This window comes from Coffea eugenioides, chromosome 6 (assembly GCF_003713205.1).
Source record: "Coffea eugenioides isolate CCC68of chromosome 6, Ceug_1.0, whole genome shotgun sequence".
NCBI classification, from domain to species: domain Eukaryota; kingdom Viridiplantae; phylum Streptophyta; class Magnoliopsida; order Gentianales; family Rubiaceae; genus Coffea; species Coffea eugenioides.
The window spans coordinates 26,403,370-26,423,604 of record NC_040040.1 but is presented as its reverse complement, the minus strand read 5'-3'; the positions used below and the strand labels follow the sequence as shown (position 1 = coordinate 26,423,604).

The 20,235-nt window shown below is 35.5% G+C and overlaps 1 protein-coding gene and 1 pseudogene across 2 annotated transcripts; one reads left to right on the top strand and one right to left on the bottom strand.

Annotated features, from left to right (window-relative positions):
• Nucleotides 1–1,995: 1,995 nt before the first annotated feature.
• LOC113774815 (endoribonuclease Dicer homolog 2-like) lies at nt 1,996–10,605 on the bottom strand. 2 transcript variants are annotated; one of them, XM_027319440.1, is made up of 10 exons: nt 10,511–10,605; nt 9,804–9,858; nt 9,389–9,660; nt 8,884–9,284; nt 8,668–8,771; nt 7,456–7,652; nt 4,855–5,064; nt 3,792–4,205; nt 2,747–3,025; nt 1,996–2,606 (listed from the first exon to the last, which is right to left on the bottom strand). In XM_027319440.1, exons 2-10 carry the CDS (start codon nt 9,838–9,840, stop codon nt 2,235–2,237), a joined length of 2,286 nt encoding a protein of 761 aa, XP_027175241.1. In that variant the 5' UTR covers nt 9,841–9,858; nt 10,511–10,605; the 3' UTR covers nt 1,996–2,234. The 2 variants fall into 2 exon arrangements, with proteins under 2 accessions (XP_027175241.1, XP_027175242.1); XM_027319441.1 differs by having other exon boundaries at nt 9,804–9,861; nt 10,511–10,594.
• A 1,488-nt stretch (nt 10,606–12,093) lies between these two features.
• On the top strand, nt 12,094–17,047 carry LOC113773979 (annotated as a pseudogene).
• Nucleotides 17,048–20,235: the final 3,188 nt, after the last annotated feature.

Here is a 20,235-nt window from a genome sequence, read left to right as displayed (position 1 = left end):
TGAACTGAAACTGACTCTTTTCTGCTTCCCAAAAATACAATGTTCACAGAATTCTAATGGACCGGTACTTTGTCCACACAGAAGTCCTCTTTTGCTCAGTATGCCCAAGCCTTTTTCGCTCATGTGCCCCAAACGCATATGCCATAATTTGGTGATGTCTGTATCTGACAAAGATGATGTTGAAACAGCAGCAGCACCTGTCACAGTAGATCCCTGCAAAATATACAAAGTACCAGATCTGTGTGCCTTCATAACAACAAGAGCTCCTCGAGTGATTTTAAGAACTCCGTCTCCACCTGAATACCTGCACCCGATAGACTCAAGAGTGCCCAAAGAGATGAGATTTTTCTTCAAATCTGGAACATGTCTAACATTTGTGAGCGTCCTCACAATACCATCGTGCATTTTAATCCGGATTGTGCCTTTGCCAACAACTTTACAAACAGCGTTGTTGCCCATTAAGACAACTCCACCTTCAGTTGATTCATATGTTGAAAACCAGTCCCTATTGGGACACATATGATATGAACAACCCGAATCTAAAATCCACTCATTGTTAGACCTAAAATTATTTTCCGTTGCACAGAAAATAGTTCCATCATTCTCATCAACGGCAATACTAGCCTCGGTGGTTTCACTCCTTTTCTCCTTTTGCTTTTCTTTATTTTTCAATTTAAAGCAATCAGAGATAATATGACCCTTCTTTTTACAATAGTTGCACACCACATTTTTATGTCTGGACTTAGATCTACTTCTATTTTCTGTGTTTCTCCTTTCAGATCTACCCCGAACAAACAAGCCATCGGCTTGACTCCCACTAGTTTCCCCAGTAATATCCCTATCTATCTGCTCTTTAGATTTTAACGCAGATTTAATTTCCCGATACGAAATTGTTTCCTTTCCATATATCATAGTATCACGGAAATGCTTAAAAGATTGGGGAAGGGAACACAAAAGTAATAGGGCTTGATCTTCATCATCAATTTTCGAATCTATATTCCCCAAATCCATAATAATGGAATCAAATTTATCAAGATGGGAGAGTATAGATGTACCTTCAGACATCCGAAGCATGTACAAACTCTGCTTCAAATATAGCCGATTCTCGACTGTCTTCTTCATATACAAGGCTTTCAATTTATCCCACATAGCCTTGGCCGAAATCTCCGTTGCTACCTCACGCAATACCTCATCGGAGAGATTTAGGATAATACTGGATCTTGCCTTCTTATCCATCTCAGCAAAATTTGCATCTGTCACATCTTCTGGCTTTTTCTCAATTCCTTGAATTGCCAAATCAACTCCGTCTTGAACAAGAATGGCCTCCATCTTGAGCTGCCACATGCCGAAGTTGACATTCTTGTCGAATTTCTCGACAACCGTTTTTGTTATCGTCATTGTTGCCACAAAATCTGTAACTTGAAATTTGTCTCAAAAAACTGGCCAAACAAAATATGCAAGTCTCGTGAGTGGGCCCCACAGGGTGAGCGGACCCCACGAGATAAGCGGGCCCCACGGGGATGAACGGACCACACAAGGTGAGCGGGCCCCACGGATAAACGGACCCCACAGGATGAGTGGGCCCCACAGGATGGACGGACCCCACCAGATGAACGGGCCCCACCAGATGAACCTGTCTTGCAAAATATAATAACCAGCTCTGATACCAGTTTGTTAGGATCGGGTCAGGAAATAGACAAATTCAAGTTAGCACAAAGTAGGCGATATAACCGACCATATAATAGATAGGCGGTAGATACCAGCCATATAATAATTAGGCGGTAAAACCGACCATATAAAGACGGATAACAAAGCAAATAAAAGACACAAAAGATTTACGTGGTTCGGTCAAATTGACCTACGTCTACGGGCGAGAGAGGAGCAATATTTCTACTATGAAGAAGAAATACAAAAGCCGTAGGAAAGTGGTTCCTAGGCCAATAGGCACTTACAAAAGAGTTTAGAAAATATTCCTAAACTCAAAACAAGAGAGCCTAAAATATTTGACTGAATGGGCTAGATGACTCAAGAAGCTAATAGCCCATATAACTCTCTTGAGTGGTGCGAGTTAAAACCTTCAGAAGGCTTCCTTATTTATAGGAATCCAAAGAAGGCATTCCTCAAGCCTTTGTCGATGTGGGATGCAAAATTTTGCCACCAATTCAACCATTGTGGGCGTCAACAATTGCGGCTCAACAAACATCATCAGGATCTTATATGATCCAGCCATAAGGCTATCTGACTTGTCTGATATCACAAGACAGGCGAGGTTGTATGTGGCTCTCCCCGGCGTCATAATTTTTCTTTAGCATCTCCAGAATTCTCATGGATGCTATTTTTTCTGCTGTCTTCTTGTTTGCTGCAGTTAGTCCACAAACATAAATGGCACCATTTGCATTAACCTCAAGCTTGCCATCCTCCTCCTTCTTGACAAAGTTCTCCTTCTCACACAATTCCTTCAGTTCCCTCCCAGGTTGTAGCTTTAGTGTCTCAGGGGTAACCAGAGGCTCAAGAAGTGGCTTTATGCTTTGAAATACAACCTCTTTGTCATATCCAGAATCAACGTATATAGCCCCGGCAAGAGATTCTATAATATCTGCAAGAATCTGAAAAATATGAGGTTGTTAGCAACTAAATAGTCAAAGAAACATCAAAAAAAATTAGCTTATGATATCATAAGCAACACTGTGCCAGAGCTAAAATAATAAAGATTGGTTTTTATTTTACATCAAAGATGGAGGATTACCTTGATTACCGGCTCTGACTCCCACCCAGAAGTCGAGTCTTGTGATGATTGCTTAAAATTTTTAACAATAGCGAGAATGCGCGGCTTCAGGTGTTGTGAATCGTGTAGTAGAATGTGCTGATGAAGTCCAGCTTTAATTGCAGCTCGTGCATAGCAGTCATTGTTCACAGAAGCTGACCTTAAATCTGTTAATAATCGAGAAGACAAATTGGGATGCTCATTATGGAGGTGCATGGTGATGAGATAATCCAGCACCGCATCCCCAAGAAATTCTAGACGCTGCAAATTCCATTGAAATGGGAACATAGGTAAACATGAAAGATCCACAATAATATCTTTACTAGAAGGCATGCCAGTGATATCTTCTGCAGTATGGAACTATTGACAAATTCAAACTAGTGCATGATATAAGGATCATGTAAGCAATCTAGCCATTGAAGAACCAGAGCATGCAAACCCCTCCTATGTAAATTTTCCCAACAGAAATAGTTTTGCACTTAATCAAGTAATCGTGTGCGGAAAGACATATATCTCCAGGGCTATTATCAACTAAACAAGTAATAATCTGGTGGCTCCGAAATACATATGGTAATTCAAATAGACTCGAATGATCTGGCGAACCTGTAAGTAACTAATCAATTCGACCAAAAAAGTACAACTAATACCACTTCTTGTAGTATGAAATATGGCACTAGACTTCAAAAAGCTGATCTCTGCAAGCAAATAATATCACCATACACATCAAACAGCTTCTCTTTTGGTGCAATATATATATCTTGAACCACTAAAATGAATACTGGGAAAAATACTAAAGCCGGACGAGCAACCAAAAAGATATTTCAGTAGATGAGATTTAAGTGCTTCACAATTTTGCAGGAAATCAAAGTTTGACATAACAAAAAAACATGCCTATGCACAATCAAGTTGAGAAAATAAAACAGAGGAAATACTGAAGACATTCCCAACAAGATCATAAATTGTTCAAAAAACAAGTAGAATGGTTTACCGTTATAACAACATGAGAAAAAGCAAGGGCAGAGATTACCTTATAGCATCTGGGGTTCTCAGGTCGCTTGTATGAACCATGAGTAAGTGCTTCAACAAGGAGAGAAGCATCATGGAATGAGTATTGATTCAATAGCGTCTCGAAAAATCTGAGATCGACCACCTCCCCTGGATTTGCAGGGAGTGGCCTTATGTAAGGCACATAAATAGAGTCAACTTCAATACCGAGCCACTCCATAAACGCTAAGGCTGCTATTTCACTGGTAGAGCAAAGGAATACACCAATGAGGGCCTCAATTACATCAGCAACGGTCTTCATTTCAATCATCCTCTTCTTCCTGTCATAAATAGTTCTGCTAGGTGAAAGCTGCTCTTTCTCCAGTGTGTAGGTTCTAGAGTTATCACCAGGTATGATCCATGTTTTAGGATCAAAACGATCAATGCGGATAAAGCCCTAAAGTCGAAAACTGAAATCCGATGAGCAAATAGAACAGTTTGTGTATATTGCTCAAGGCAATTGTTGAGATGCCTTGAATTAGATCTTCGATCCAATACTCAAGTCATAAAGCAAAACAAATATTACTGTAAGCTGAAGAAACTTCATGAGAGTAAACTGAATTGATCAAGTATGTATAATAAATTGAGTTGACTGTTGAGGTCGTCTTGATCTAGTAGCTAAGGTTGAGATCCACGAATTAAAGGCCTTGGGTTCAATTCCTGTCTGCCCCCCTCCCCACCCCTCTCCTACTGAAAAAAAATTGAGTTGACTAATTTGGCAATTCTGTTTTGGGGTGCTCTCCTTGAAAAAGTTTAAATACACCAATTGTGATGTTTTGATGATGCAATTACAATATGCCTCCAACCTTCAATCCCCACTTTTGATCCATCCCAACTATTCAAGTTATCAGTATAGTTTCTTTTTCTTTTAGACAGTCTGAAAGTAAGTGCAGTTAATATTCAATTTCTTAATCTACCTAACATTTCTGCATATCTCTTCCTTGTCTAGACTTTCGTTTCGACCTCTCTTCCTGAGAGTCTCTCTTGCGAAAAGTTCATAATGGACACTACAATAAAACAGTAACTTAAAAAAAGAAAAAAGTTACCGGTATCTTCTTATGGCATCCTAGCTTGCATAGTGCTTTGTTGGAGATAATTTTTTTCCTGTCCTCCGTAAGAAGACCTATGTTGTGATTTTGATGTCTCTTGAATAGTTGTTGACTCACAGCACATTTCAAAAAGGAGTCTCCAAGGGTTGCCAATGGTGTCAAATTCAAATTCTCTTGACAATTTTTAGTCGTAATTGCTTCCACGACCTAAAAGCAGAAATACATTAGCACAGAGAAATCTGTTGAAATTCTCTTCAATAGTGCGAGTCTACCAGATTTGTCAAGAATATTTGACTATAAAATGGACGGTAAATTAGTTCCAAAACAAAAAATATAGACGTAAATGTGCATATGTTAGTTTCAAAATATTTATGAGGCAACTCCTAGCTACTACTTTCAACTTTGGGTCCTTTGCGGACAAGCCAATGAAGAAAAAAGAACAAAAAGCTGGTAAGAATGCTTTTCATAAAGATTGAGACATTCAAACTGAACTTCAGGTTTTAAAGTATCTACCAGCTTGCTTTAATTTACAACTAATGCTAGTACACTCAAATATTTATGTAGGTTTGATGGACAAATAACCTCATCTTGTTCTGTTACCTTTGACAAGCTAGGCTGTGCATAGCTTATGGTTAAAATTAGGACAAATTACATTTTATCCTCCTGTGATTTAGCGTTTTTTTACATAATCCCCTTATAATTTCAAAAACTATACATAACTCCTTCATGGTTTGGATTAAAGTGTCAAAGTGACGGGAATGATCATTCTTAACGGAATCACCTAAAATGTCAAAACAACCCTTATGTAAAGTTGAAAATTATTTATTAACCAAGGGGAGTTATGTGTATATTTTGAAAACCATAAGGGGGTTATATAGTAAAGTATTAAATCATAAGGGGGTAATATGGTAAAATATAAAAATCATATGGGGTTAATGTGTCATGTATTTATAAGGGTAATTTTGACATTTTTAGAAGTTCCGTTACGAATGATTATTTCTGTCACTTTGACACTTTAATCCAAATCATGAGGGGGTTATATATAGTTTTTGAAACTATAAGGGGGTTATGTAAAAAAATACTAAACCACATAAGGGTAAACAGGAATTTGCCCTTAAAATTAAAAAGCCTGCTGTAATGCAATACAGATTCTACCTATAAGATCAAACCTTTGACTTTCCATTCTAACAGCTGTTTTTGGCAGCAGTTTTCTAAAATAAGCTCATGCCTATCCGTGTAAACTAGTTAGAGGAATTATCAATCTATATCCAGTACAAAAAAATAACCATAGCATTATTTGTTGAATCACATTGAAGCAAGCTTGCAACACAGTTGTGTTTTACTATGATTAAGTTATAGGCAGATGGGAACAGAGAACAAGAAAGGAAATGAGAAGGAAACTTTTCATTTTTTGGCTTGAGTGAAGAATAAAGTAAATAAAAAGAGTGTAGAAACCAAATTCTTCTCCCTTTGGGCCCCTACCACAGTTACATAGTCTAGCCATGAGCAAAGCAGATCAAAGTTTGGTGAAACTGTTCCCTTGCTAGTGCAGTCTATGTTTCTTATATAGAGGTTCTTATGCTTTGCAGAAATGAATCAATGGTTTTGCAGAAACTTCTCTTCGAATTAGTTTGCCGTTAAGCTAAGAAGGTTGGATTTAGCTGCAATTGTATACGAGTAATGCAGAGCAAGGTATTATGAACTATTCCAGGTTATAATTTGTTCACCTATGTTCATACTTGAATCTGTGGTCCATAATGTGAGACATATGATGGCTTCATGGAGGAATGTCATCCTTTCATCCTTAACAAGGATCATTGGGACTGGTATTGGAATGAAGGAATTCCAAACAGCTGTTTTCTAGTAATTTTTATTGGGTTTTATATTGGAAATGAAGATACTCCTTCACAGATAGATAGCTAGCATATCGAAAATGTATGTTAGGGAGCTATGTTCTCTGCAACTCATTTGCAACATATTAATAAATGTTTCTATGTATCGCCCAAAAAAAAAAAAAAAAAGATTCGTGAAACCCTTTGCTGTACCCTTTGCTATTGTTTTTAGTCTGCTCCAGTTAAAGGCAATGTTTTGAAAATCGGATTGGACCAATCGGTTCGTCCAACTGAACTGTAAACCGGCCATGCTTCCAACTAGTTCAATTAAAAACTCAAAGAATTAATTGAATCAAAAAAAATCGGGAGGTTCAACCGATTTTATTAAGTATTTATTTTTTAAAATAAATATTTTAGTTTTATTCAAAATATTTAATACTAAAATGAATAAAAAATTATTAAACTTTTAAACAGGGGTCGAACCGTGAACCGAAAGGTTTTTCGGTTCACTCCCCGGTCTGAGTTTAAAAACATTGGTTAAAGGGGAGGACATGGGGCTTAAGCCCTCATTATATGATGTAAAGCTCTAACCAACTCAGCTTGTTCATTGCATGACAGAAAACTTTTCTTTGTTCAAGCATGGAAGGATCTCAAGGTAAGTTTTCCACTGGTCCTAATATGACAAGCACACAAGAAAAATAACATAAAATAAAATGAGAGACCATCTTAGTAGAGTTTCTAAGCCATATATAGTTGGAGGATAAACCTTGATCGTCGGAATTATATCATTTTGCGTGCAGTGGTCCACGAGCATTCTTTTCAAGTTGCCAGCTATTAAGAAGGACTCTATCCGGTGCATGATAGATGGAGCATATGAGAAGGAGAGAATTGAGGCACTGGATATAGGAGACATGATCACTTCACAAAGTTCTGGAGGCAAATCAACTGGTGCATTTCTTGAGCCTACAAGGGTTGTAAAAGAAAAAAAAATAAAAGAAAAAGGTCACCAACCATAAGAAATTTGCAACATTGAGCAATTTGTTATCCATAATTGTAGCAACATAAAGGGAAAAAGAGAACCAAGATACTGAACCGCCGGAAAATAACAGATGGAGTATACCGCATATAATCTGTATGAGTATGAACAGTTAAACAGAGAACTCAAACGTCCTCTGAATCAGTAGTTTAAACCCAAATATGGTTGGAATGATGGATGGTTAGCCAAGTGAACCAATCAAATCAATTAAACCCAAAAGTGCACCTTTGAGTCAGTAGATTAATGGGTTTCTATCCAATATTCACAATCATTTTTACCAAAATATTTAAAAACAATAGGAAGTGATGTATCTTTGATGATTGTGAATATAATTAGATTCCGTACCAGACAATTCTATGACAATTCATCATCTGAATCAACCATATATCAAGATATTCTGCATAAAAATCATACTATCTATTTTCCATTTGAACTACCCTGTCATTGTAGTCAGATGCTTTTAACCAGTTGAACTAGTATCCAAGAACAGGGTAGAAGCCCCAGGGAACATCAAAACAATAAAGAAAAGGAGCTGTATAACACCAGGGCATATTCAACTTCCTTAGTCATATCAATGCAATTATAACAGATTTAGGGTGAGAAAACTAAGAATTCAATCTATAAAATTTAGATACAAAAACAAAAGCTTTGACGAAATTGAATGAAAGAATGTTCTTTAGGAAATCAGTAACATCTTTAAACCTCAACAAGCATCATCTCCATCTGCAAATAGAGCAACAAAAAGAAGCGGGGTTCCAAACTCTCTTTGTTGCAGTAAGTTTTGAAAGATGTATACAGGGTAATAGCCTTTACTTAACCCTTAGATTGAGATTATAGACTGCAAAATTTGTGCTTTACAAGTTCCTTTAAGGTACTTCAGTAAACCGAAAACAAGTACAAACGTAGAGCCAAATCTGAAACGTAGCTAAATGATTCACCAACCTTTTGTCTTTTGATTTCTACATCCCAGAAGATAGTTCTGCACCGTAAACAGATGCTGTCCACTAAGAAATGGTTCTCCCACGAAGCGCAATGTGATCCCATGCCTGCAATGACATTTTATCACACACAACCTTGACTTCAGCCTACAATATTTGCATACGAAATTTTCTTTTACATACCGTTTTGCAAAGTTTGCTTTATATCTTTTATACATACCATTTTTTTTTCCGCTTTAGCAATGAATTGCTGTTCAAATCATCCAAAATGCCAGTAGTGCAATACATGATACCATCATGAGGAGTCACTACCAAAGAATTCTGCAATGTGCAGCTGCAGATCAATCCATTGACTGTGTGCACGTAGCGACCTTGAACTCTGTTAGAACAACAATCCATATGCTTATCTGAAATGTTTTCCTGAGGAAATAGAACCGAACTAACACACGTCCAATCAATTGATGGATTTTCATGCGGGCCTGTAGATGGAATCAGAAGATAATCAAAGACGTCACGTTGACTGTTTTGATTTAATCCACTCAATGCTTCCTGCAGCTTATTCTGATTGTGATCAAGGAGTAGCCTTAAAAGTGTAACTTGAAACTTCTGGCAAAGAAGAACCTGGCAAAAGAGATGTCGCATGATCAAAATAGGACTAAATTCTCTGTCTAATACTTAATATGTGATAGGAAAATTACTTTGGCATTGTCATTTTATATATTTACCTCTTCAGACGTTAGTTTAATATGTCTAACATATTTCATTCGTATCTTTAAGTTGCCTCTGTCAACATCTAACTCAAAAGTCAATGTCTCATCATCAAATTCAAGCCTAGCTCTTGTAGCAAGCAAAATATCGTGAGGCATTGTACCACGACTAAAATCAGGCTGAAGAGCAATTAGGTAGCAATGATACAATATCTCAGAATCATTCCCAGGACAACCAACCAATTCCGAAGGGACATAGTGCATCTGTTCCTCCTCATATGCTTGATCACCTATTCATTCAGATGAAGCGAATTATTAAAAGAAAAAAAAAACTGGTAACAGCTATAAAACTAGAAAGAAAGAAAGAAAAAAGAACTGTTATTCCTTTTTTTTTTAGGTAAATTAATAAGAAGGAAATGTACTCAAAACTTACACTGCTTTAGAGCCTCTACGTTGTCCTCAACTACCATGGCTCCGTTTGGATTCACCTGCTTTTCAAAAATTAGTTTTTCCGATACTCCAAAAATTTTTAAAAAGTACTCTAACTTTTTTTAAAATTTTAAAAGGTACCTCAAAATAGATTCCAAAAACTCCTTCAAAAACACCACAAAAAACATTCACGGCAAAAATTTTTTAAAAACTCTGCTATAGTAAAATATTTGAAAAATGCCTTTAAAAACAGATAATCCAAATGGAATTCATTGGCTTCTTTTGTTCTCTCTATTTCAAAAAAGGGATTGTGTCAGAACCCTGAACAGAATTTAAGTAAAAAAGAATTTGATTTCAACATTGAGAATCTAAAGCAGCTGCTTTTGCCTGAACAGTACGAAGGACTAATCAAACCTACACCATGATTTCTAATATGTTATTTTCACACCCTATTCTAAGAACAACAAAGATATGAATATACCTTAATACGACTAAGGGATAAAGATATGAATAGCCCTTAATACAACTAAGCAGAGACCTCTTTCGATAGAGTAGCAAGGATTCAATTTAGAAACTCAGAGAAACTACACAAAAGAAAGGGTACAAGTACAAAGCAGAAAAGTTGATTAACTAACATTATCTTTCATGCAGCGAATTATTAAGAGAAGCAAAAGAACTAATAAACTTGGTAACGAGGAAAGCTTTACTTACAGTAGTACAAAAACCTCAGTGCAGATACACAATTCGCAATGATCAGAGCCAGAGGGAGAAATGAAAGGATTTTTATAGGCTTATTTTGCTTTGGCAGCAAGGAAGATACTGTAAGAGTAACACTAAACAGTGGGGCTAAAAGACCACTAATAAAAAGTCTCTTTGTTTTGGTCTTGAAAGTGAAATGGGAAGACTTCAGCTTGACTTTTGCATTTGTCCAGCACGTCAGCTTGTGGAGAGGAACTTCACAGGACACTTCCCAAGGCTGTAACCGTAAGAGATTGTTTGTATTTCTTTGAGGTCTAGATTCTACCATATTCTCAAACGTTATTGAGGATTTTCACATTTGAGGGTGATATCTGACCAACTGCCTAACTTTTTTTTTTTTTTTTTTAATTTTCATTCCCCATCCCCTAATCCCTCAGCCAAGTTCGAACCCGGTCTGCCAGGGGAGGCATGAAGCAATTGGCCAACATTTGTGTGCCCAACCAATGCCAATAACATTTTCACTGTTTCACATTTTAGAATTTTCACATTTCTTAAGTGCTGCTCTGTATCATTACATAGCTGTGTTCTATTATTATTTAATCAAACGGTTTGGTTAACCGGTGTCCCGCGTCAATTGAGAGGGTTGCATGTATTAATTTTTTAAAACAAATGCGAATTAATTTGAGAAAGCATTTTAAACACAATGATATAATAAATATGGTGTGTATTTTTACATGATAATCTCAATATATAATTTAAATATACCAACGAGTGCTTCGAAGCACTCGCTGAAAAGGGCTCCTTAAATCCAAAAATTAGCCTTGGGTTGAATATAATTAGTAGGGAATCTTAAGATGGATTACTTTAAGCAAGGATTGAATCTTGTTATTTTCATATGAATTTGACCGTATTTATTCGTACACGCTTTCTCCAATGTTCCTCAACCATTTTTTTTGGGCAGTGACATTTTCCTGGAAGACCATGACTGGATTCCATTTTTATGTTAAACGTGGACGAGCTCTTCTCCAATTGCAATTTGTACTGAGTCAACCCTTATGCACTAAATTCTCGACTTGCCAAAATAATTTGGCTAAAACTTGAGAGGTTATACGATATTGTCATGAATAATTTCACCGAATAAGTAAAAAAATGGTTCCTCTTAACACCATCGTACGTTGCCAAATTAGTTCTCTTAGGTCCAATTGAGTTTTGCTTTTCTTTTTTTAATCATAATCACAAAAAACGATCAAAAAAGAAATTTTCCTGTGTGGAATATATACTCTCTGCCTCTCACGTTTTCCACTGAAACTCTTTGTCATCATTAATTTTTGAGGTTTGTAACAAGTTTCCTCTGCAATTAGTAACATTTTGCAAAAATTTGTTCCAATGTAGTATAATTTACCAATGTTGTTACAAAATACAATCACGGAAAATCGTGAAGGCGACATATAAACACCAACAGATCTGAATCTCCCGGCAGATCCACATACTTTTTTGGAAAGTAATTTTTTCTCAAAAAATTTTTATTTTTTTATAAAAATATTGCTCAATCACTTGTTTACCTTATATACAATTCGCAAAGACTCGAGGTAGAGATGAGGACCTATGGGCTTGTTCTGCTTTGGCAGCAAGGAAGATACGTGGAAGTAAGGTTATAGTGGGGCTAAAATACTACTAATGAGTCCTTTTGTCTAGATCTTGAAAGTGAGAGGAAGAGACTTTTGCTTGACTTTTGCTTTTGTCCAGCACTTCAGCAAGTGGAGAGGAACTTCGGAAGACATTTCCTAAGGCTGCAGTAGTTCGAGATTGTCTGTATTCGTTTAAGGTCTAGAATCTACCACAGGTTCCCAAACATTATTGAGGATTTTCACATTTGAGGATGACATGTGATGTAACTATGTGCCTAACTTTGAATCAATGCTTTCAAACTCAGACAGGTGATTGATCCGGTTAAGACACCGATTTTTGGTTCAATCGGTCGAGTCATTGGTTCATTGTTTTTTTAAAAAAAAAATTTTAAAATTCATTATCTCTATTGCCCGGTGATACTCCTGTGCAGAATAATTCCAGATTCAAACTTTTCATAACTTCAAGCTTTAGCTTCATCTTTATCATAGAGAGATAAGTTTTAAATCTTAATAAAAAAAAAAAGAGAACTCATCCAAGGATTTTCTTACCTATAGGCCTCATCTTCATCACAAAGAGATAAGTTTCAAATCTTAAGAGAGAGAGAGAGAGAGAGAGAGCTCGTTCAGAGATTTTCAACATATTAACTTGAAGAATTTCTTTTTCCAAAAATTAAAAAATAAAAAAACTATGTACCCTAGAACAAATTTTTTCATAACTTGAAAACTCAATCACATAAATTTTCTAAAAATTGATGAATGTAATTTCTTTCAATCATACAAAAAAAGAAAATAAAAAACCTAAAAAAACGCAATTAAAAAAAAGAATTTCAAACCAACAAAAAATAGAACAACACAATATACCAAAAAAAAGAAGTGAAAATTAAAAAAAAAAAGAAAAGAAAAATCGTCGCATACAAAATATAAAGAAAAGAAAACTTCAAATGATTGAACTAAAGATGTTGGAAAAATTCAAGAGATCGAACTAAATAGGTGAAGATTTAGGAAGGGTTGGAAGTAGAAAAAAGAAGAAAGGAGAGTCCAAATTAGAAAGAGGAAAAAAGAAGAGAGAAGAGTCCAGATTAGAAAGAGTTTGTAGAGGAAATAAATTCATAGATCATAAATACCTATGATTAGATGAGAAAAAAATGAAATTGGAAGCATAGAGACTGGAGATGGCAATGCAAAGGGATGAAGGGTAGGGTGAATGTGAATAGACTAGCGGCAAAAAAGTTTGTATAGGGCATGGAAGTTAATTTTTTTTAGTATAAAAAGTATACAAATAAAAGTTTATGCACCAAAATGCAAAAATGGATGCTCTGGTGTAATGGTGAAACCGTTTGTCTCCTCTACATGATTTTTAGCGGTTTAACGGTTTTTTTTCGATTTTGATCGGTTTAATTGAAGTCTCTGGTTTTGATATACAATCGGACCGATGTCATAGCCAATTCGCGGTTCAATCTGTCAAACCAGCCAGTCTAGTCTGATTGTTAAAAACACTGCTTTGAATCCAATGCCAATAAGATTTTCACATTTTAGGATTTTTCATAGTTCTTAACTATTGCTCCATGTTATTACATAGTTGCGTGTTTTATTGTTATTTAATCAAAGGGTTTGGCAAATGGGTGTCTCTGGTCAATCAAGAAAGTTTCATGTGTTAATTTGTTTGGCAAAAATGAATTAATTTGAGAAAGTGTTTAAATGTAGAGATATAATAATTGTGACGCGGTAGTTTCATTTATTGTCACATGACCTCCTAACATTTCAAAATATTCACTTCACCCCCTAAAATTTTATGTAAAATAGGAACTTGACGGAAAATAGTCTATATAATGTCGTTGATTGAAATACCAATAGTGTCTTTATTTAAATAATAAATCAATCAACAGTTTAATTACCTTATATAAAAATATATGGGGATGTTATGGATAAATACAAAAAATACAAGAGGGTAAAGTAAATATTTTATACAAATCATACGGGGGTTACATAGAGATTAAGATTTTATTGCATGTGGTTTTAGAGTACATTTGGTATAAATGCTGTAACTGATTGTGCATTCCATCTTTTTTTCACTTTACATAAAATTATAAGATAGTTATGTGGTTATTTTGAAAATTTAGGAGATTCATTTGGCATTACGTAAAATCAGAGGGAGTTATAAGCAATTTACCCTTAGGATAATGGTTGATTCCAATAGACCCCTCAAAAAATCTTTCTCGCATCACATCTCTGAATGTATAATTCAATCAATCGACTCTTGTATAAAATGAAATTTTTCGTCTTTTATTTTTAAAATATTAACTTTATGTCCCTAGAAATTCAACTCAACAAATTTTAGTCTTAACTTAGGTTTTTGACTATTTTTTAGTTTGAAATTACCATGTGACCCACATGTAATTATTTTTTATGTACAAAAAAGGTCATATCTCATTTTTGTAATGGCAAAATGAACATGGATTGGATCCAATCCCACTTTTGTAGGGAAAAAATGAATATGGTGCAAATCAGATTTTACGTTTTTTTAGGGATAGAAATGAATATAAATCAGATTCTTCATTTAGTTACAAATGGTATTTAGCCTTTTTGCTTCTAAGAAAATAATTATGTGTGAGTTACGCGATGGATTCAGGGTAAAAAGTAATTGAAAACTTACGTTGAAATCAAATTTTACTGATTTGATTTTATAAGTGACATAAAGTTACTATTTTAAAAGTGAAGTATGAAAAAATTCATTTGACAAAATGTAAGAAACATTTTTAATGATTTTCTCAAAAAAAAAAGGGTAATAACATCTTACAGACCATTATCCATAACAGACGGACTACGGCTTCGATAATTTCCTCCCAAAACTTTTGAAGCCCAGGTATTGGAACGATCTTATTAGGGCCTATGCAACGTACAAGGGAGGTTTGCAAAGAGAGGCCCTACGAATTTTCCTGGCAATGAGGCGTTCTGGAGCTTTGCCCAATGGACACACCTTCCCTTTCCTATTCCAGGCGTGTGCTTCCGTCTTAGGTCTCTATGATGGGAGCAGGGTATCAATGGGTCGGGTCCGGATCTAGACCGACTCAGATCCGATAAATTTTTTCGGATTTGTATTGAAAAATAATTTCGATATCCGGATTTGAATCCGAACTCGTTTACTCTAACAAAAATGAGTCGGATACGGATTAATTGTGGTTAATAATTATAAAATATAAATATTTCTAAATACATTCTTTTATCAAATTAACAATTTAGTAATAACTTTTAGATTAATTGTAGTTAGTTTTGAAATGACTATTGCGCGTTATTTGTGATTTAACTTTGTAATTTGATTTGTTTAAATTTAGAGGTTGAATTTGTAATTGGTTTTAGATTTAATTTTAAAATATTTAAATTTGGACCCGATCCGACCCGGACCCAGTCCGAGATTCTAAGATCAAGACTCGACGGGTATGCGGTCGGGTCCGGGTCTACTACATAAAAAATGGGTTCGGGTCCGAAATTTTCAATTTCAACCTGAATCCGACCCATTGGCACCCTAGATGGGAGGCAGATCCATGTCAGGAAGCATGGTTTGGATGCAAATGTGTACGTCCAGAATACTTTGATTCACTTTTCTGGGTGTTGTGGGAAAATTATTGATGCGCACAAGGCGTTTGATGAAATGTCCTACAGGACTGTAGTATCTTGGAATTCAATTCTTTCTGCTTTCGTTGAAAATTCATGGTTCAGAGAAGCAATTGAGGTTTTTTTAAGCATGAGGAGTTCTAGGTTGCAACCGGATGAGACTACTAGGGCGATTCTGCTTTCCATGTGCAGAGATGGGCAACTTGAGTTTGGGAAAATGGATGCATTCTCGAGTTATTGTTACAGCTATGGTTGTTAATTGTCAGTTGGGCACAGCTCTCGTTGACATGTATGGAAAATGTGGAATTTTGGGTTATGCTAGACTCGTTTTGAATGGGATGAGTGACCGAAATATCTGGACTTGGAGTGCCATGATTATGGGATTATCCCAGCATGGTTTTGCTTTTCAAGCCCTTCAACTCTTCAAGGCCGTGAAGACCTATTTGATTGAACTAATTATGTAACCTATCTCGGGGTCCTTAGCGCTCGTAGCCATGTGTAATGACTGAGCTAGAGCCAAGGCCCAAGGCAGTTATGAGTCAGGAAGTTAGTTGAGAAGTTAGTTGAGGAAGGAATATTCCAATGACAGCTGGCACAATTTAGTTACTGGTAGTTACTTCAATTTGGTAGACCATCAGAATTTGTATAAAACACGAGAGTAGAGAATGCAGAGGCAATTGTGAATTGTTGTAGTCATCTTCTTCCTCCATCAATAATACTTCCATATCTCTCTCTCTCCATTCTTTCTGTCTTCCTTCTAATTCTTTTCTTGCATCTATTTCTTTCTTGTTGGAACCATTACACCATGCTGGACTGGTGGATTATGGGCGTCGCCTCTTTGACGACGTGGAACACATTCACGGCATCAAACACATGATGGCACATTGTGGAGTCATGGTAGACATCTTTGGCCGCGCTGGACATCTTGAGGAAGCTTATAATTTCATTTTAAGTATGCCGATTATGGCTGATGCAATTATAAGGAGGACGTTGCATAGCGCCTGCAACATTCATGACATTAATGATCGTACTAGGCTGGCAGAAAAGGTAAGACAAAAGTCACTTGAATTAGAACCAAGTAGCGAACAAATACGCTGAAGTTGCTATGTGGGAGAAAACAGAAGGCATAAGAAGCAGTACGAGGAACAGAGGACTAAAGAAGATGGTTGGGGAGAGTTGTATAGAGGTCGGTGGTTCAATCTTTAGATTCTTTTCCGGGAATGATTTTCAAGTGGCTAATAGGGAAATCTTCTTGTTAATAAACCGACTGAATTTGCATACAAGAATGATGGTTAACTGTCATAAATGACTCTTAAAAGAAAAAAAAAAAAAAAAACCACCAGTGAAGCTCACAACGATGACCCTTTTTACGGCCAAATCTTGCACTAGTCCTCGCATCAAATACAGTTGAGGAACATGGATCCCGATTACTAGAGACCATGATTATGGTCATTGTAAGCCGTTGCGTGCCCCTTATGCATACCATGAATCATGCTTCTGATTTAGGGTAAAAAGAATTGAAACATTTTCTTAGGGGCTACAAAGTGGCATCTAGGTTTAGTTTAGAATAAAAATAATAATTTCTTGAAAAGTAATCATTGTGAAATTCTTACACGGGGGAGAAATTTTCATTAATTTTAAGAAGGAGAAGCATATAGAAGTGTGAAATTTGTAAATTTCTCAAGTGCCAATGGGGATTACAAAATTTTGGAATGGAGGGGCAATAGTGTACTTTTATAAAATTCATGGGGTGTAAATATGGTGAAAATTTAAAATTATTAGAAAATTTTAAACCTTTTATACAATTTTCTAAAACTTGAGGAGGGCCAATTGCCCACTCTCAAGTATATGTGGTTCCACCACTGCACCATTGTTGATCTGCAAGAATCCACAACTATAGTGGTTTCCATCTTCCCTCCACCATGCCACTTGTTTAGCTTAGCTTGGTTTTGCTCGAAACAAAGCAAGAAAAGGGAAACCAAAACCCCAGGCCCAGGAAGGCGAAAATGGGAGGCGGGAGAGACTTTTATTTAGCGAACTATCTAACTGATCTCTTACACAAAACTATGGCAATGAGGCCTTTAGATAGATAGACCATACAATCCTACGAGGAAAAAAATTACATCGAACTAACCATGGAAGAGCCCCTGTGACGAGCGCGGCTGGTAATTATATGGGGTAGTATTCTGTACGTCACCAGTTCAAATCCTGCCATGATACTGCGCTTGCGTCCTTGGGCCCTTACAGATTATTTGAAAGTCAGATGAGAAAGTTAAAAATGATCTAATAAGTGTCCATACCACCTAAATTGGTTATTAGGGTCCTTACAGATAGGGGTGGCAATCGGATCCAAATCGGATTAGCGAGTTGGGTTGAGATCCGGGTATAATAGAAAATCTGCTGACCCGAATCCGAAATTTTCGGGTTGGCGGGATGACCCGAAACTTAATTTTAATTTATTAATTTATTACTGTAATTTCTAATAAAACCAATTTCGCACAAGACTAATTATATGATCAAGTAATAAAATTTTAAATAAATAATCACAAACCAAATCTAAAATAAATTAAAACACCATAAAAGTGTTTTATCCGAAACCAAATATAAAATAAATTAAAACAATATAAAAGTAAAAAATAATATATTACATTATTTGTCCAAATGTAATAATTTCAACTTCATACAAGTTAAATAAATTTATTTAGGATTAAGTGATTAATGCCTTTGAAAAAAAGAATAACTTAGTTTAGTTAGATAAAATAATTTTTACGTTTATTAAATTATTTTTAATTCATAAACGGGTTATCGGGTCACCCACAGGTTGACCCGAATTTGACCCATTTTCTTTTCGGGTTCAATCTGATTCTGATCCAAACCCACGAAACCTTAATCCAAACCCATTAATTTCGTGTTAGATTGGTGTCGTATTTTCAAGTCGTATCGGAAATTACCACCCTTACTTACAGATTATTTACCCATTATTGGGCTCCAGTTTGGATAGAGTATTATTTGAAATATTATTTGGAATAATTACTGTGGCAATTTTTGTGATGTGATATATGTGAGATAAAAAGGTGATTGGAAATATAAAAAAGTGGGTTAGAAAATGTGTTTATGATGTAAGCGAAATAATATTTGGGATAATTTCACTTTCCAAACACTCTAGAAACCCAAACAACAAAACACCAAAACATACTTGAAGCAATGTTTTGAAAACCGAACCGGACCAGCCGGTTCGACCGGTTGAACCGCGAACCGGCCATGGCACCGGTCCGGTTCAATGACATTGTTGACTTTGCTAGAAAACCGGTCAAAGACCGGTTGAACGTGAAAACCGCCGAACCGGATTGAACCGGCGGTTTTCCGGTTTTCAGCTTTCCCTCTTTTTTTTTTTTTAAAGTTTTGCAAAATACAGCTATCAAGATTCGAACCCAAGACCTTTGTAATAAAAGACCAATGTATTAACCGTTGCACCATCACATCTTATTAGTTTTTTTTGATAACTTATTTATATAAAGCAAACACTTATATTTCTTTTTTCCATTTTTCTTACAAAATCTCATCCCCTCATGGCTCTTTCTTTTTAATTTTCAACTCTCTCTCTCTCTATCCTCTTTTCTTTTGTCACTCCCTTTTTAATCAAACCTCTTTATTTTTAATTTATTGATGTTTTCTTCCATCTTTTAATTTTGTTTTTGTCCATTAAATTGAAAAAAGTTAAAAAAGAATTTTTTTTAACCCAAATTATTTAATGCCACAACCACTCACTTTTATCTTATTTTTTGTTTCTTATCAGTTTACATTTCTATTTTCGATTTTCTTGACTTCCTTCGAACTCCAAATTTTCTTTTTTAAATTGCAATATCTAAATCCCAAAACGTAAATTAAAATTTAAGTTCATAATATCTAAATTCTCAGAGACATGAATTTTGTATAATTTCAAAATATTGTGATATTTTGGGGTTGAATTTAGATATAATTGAAATTGAGATGAAATTTATTTGTTTTAACTTATAATTTAAAAAATTTATTTTTAAAAATCCAAGTTATTAAAAAATAGTAAACTTTTCATCATATAAAATATTAAATTAGTCCATTACATGTCTTATTTTGTACATATATATATTTATATAAATTATTTTTAAAAAATTCATTGAACCGAGGTTCAACCGGTCCGACCGGTTGAACCTCGATCCTTTCACTTCACCGGTTCAATTAACGGTCTGGTTTTAAAACATACTTGAATTGTCTAGCTATCACAGACAGTATGACACAATGTGTGGAGCCCATAGTATCACAAGACGGTCCAAAGGATCTAAGGCCTCACAGGTTGTGTTTTGTACAATTTCACATAAGTTTGTCCCTAGTATAAATCAGAAGAATTTCGGTATAAATCGTTTTAGGTATCCAAAAGTTAGAGATTAGTGCAAATAAATTGGATTTGAGTGTAAACAATTTGAATTTGGGTATAAATTAGGTACAGTTGATTTGCTATCA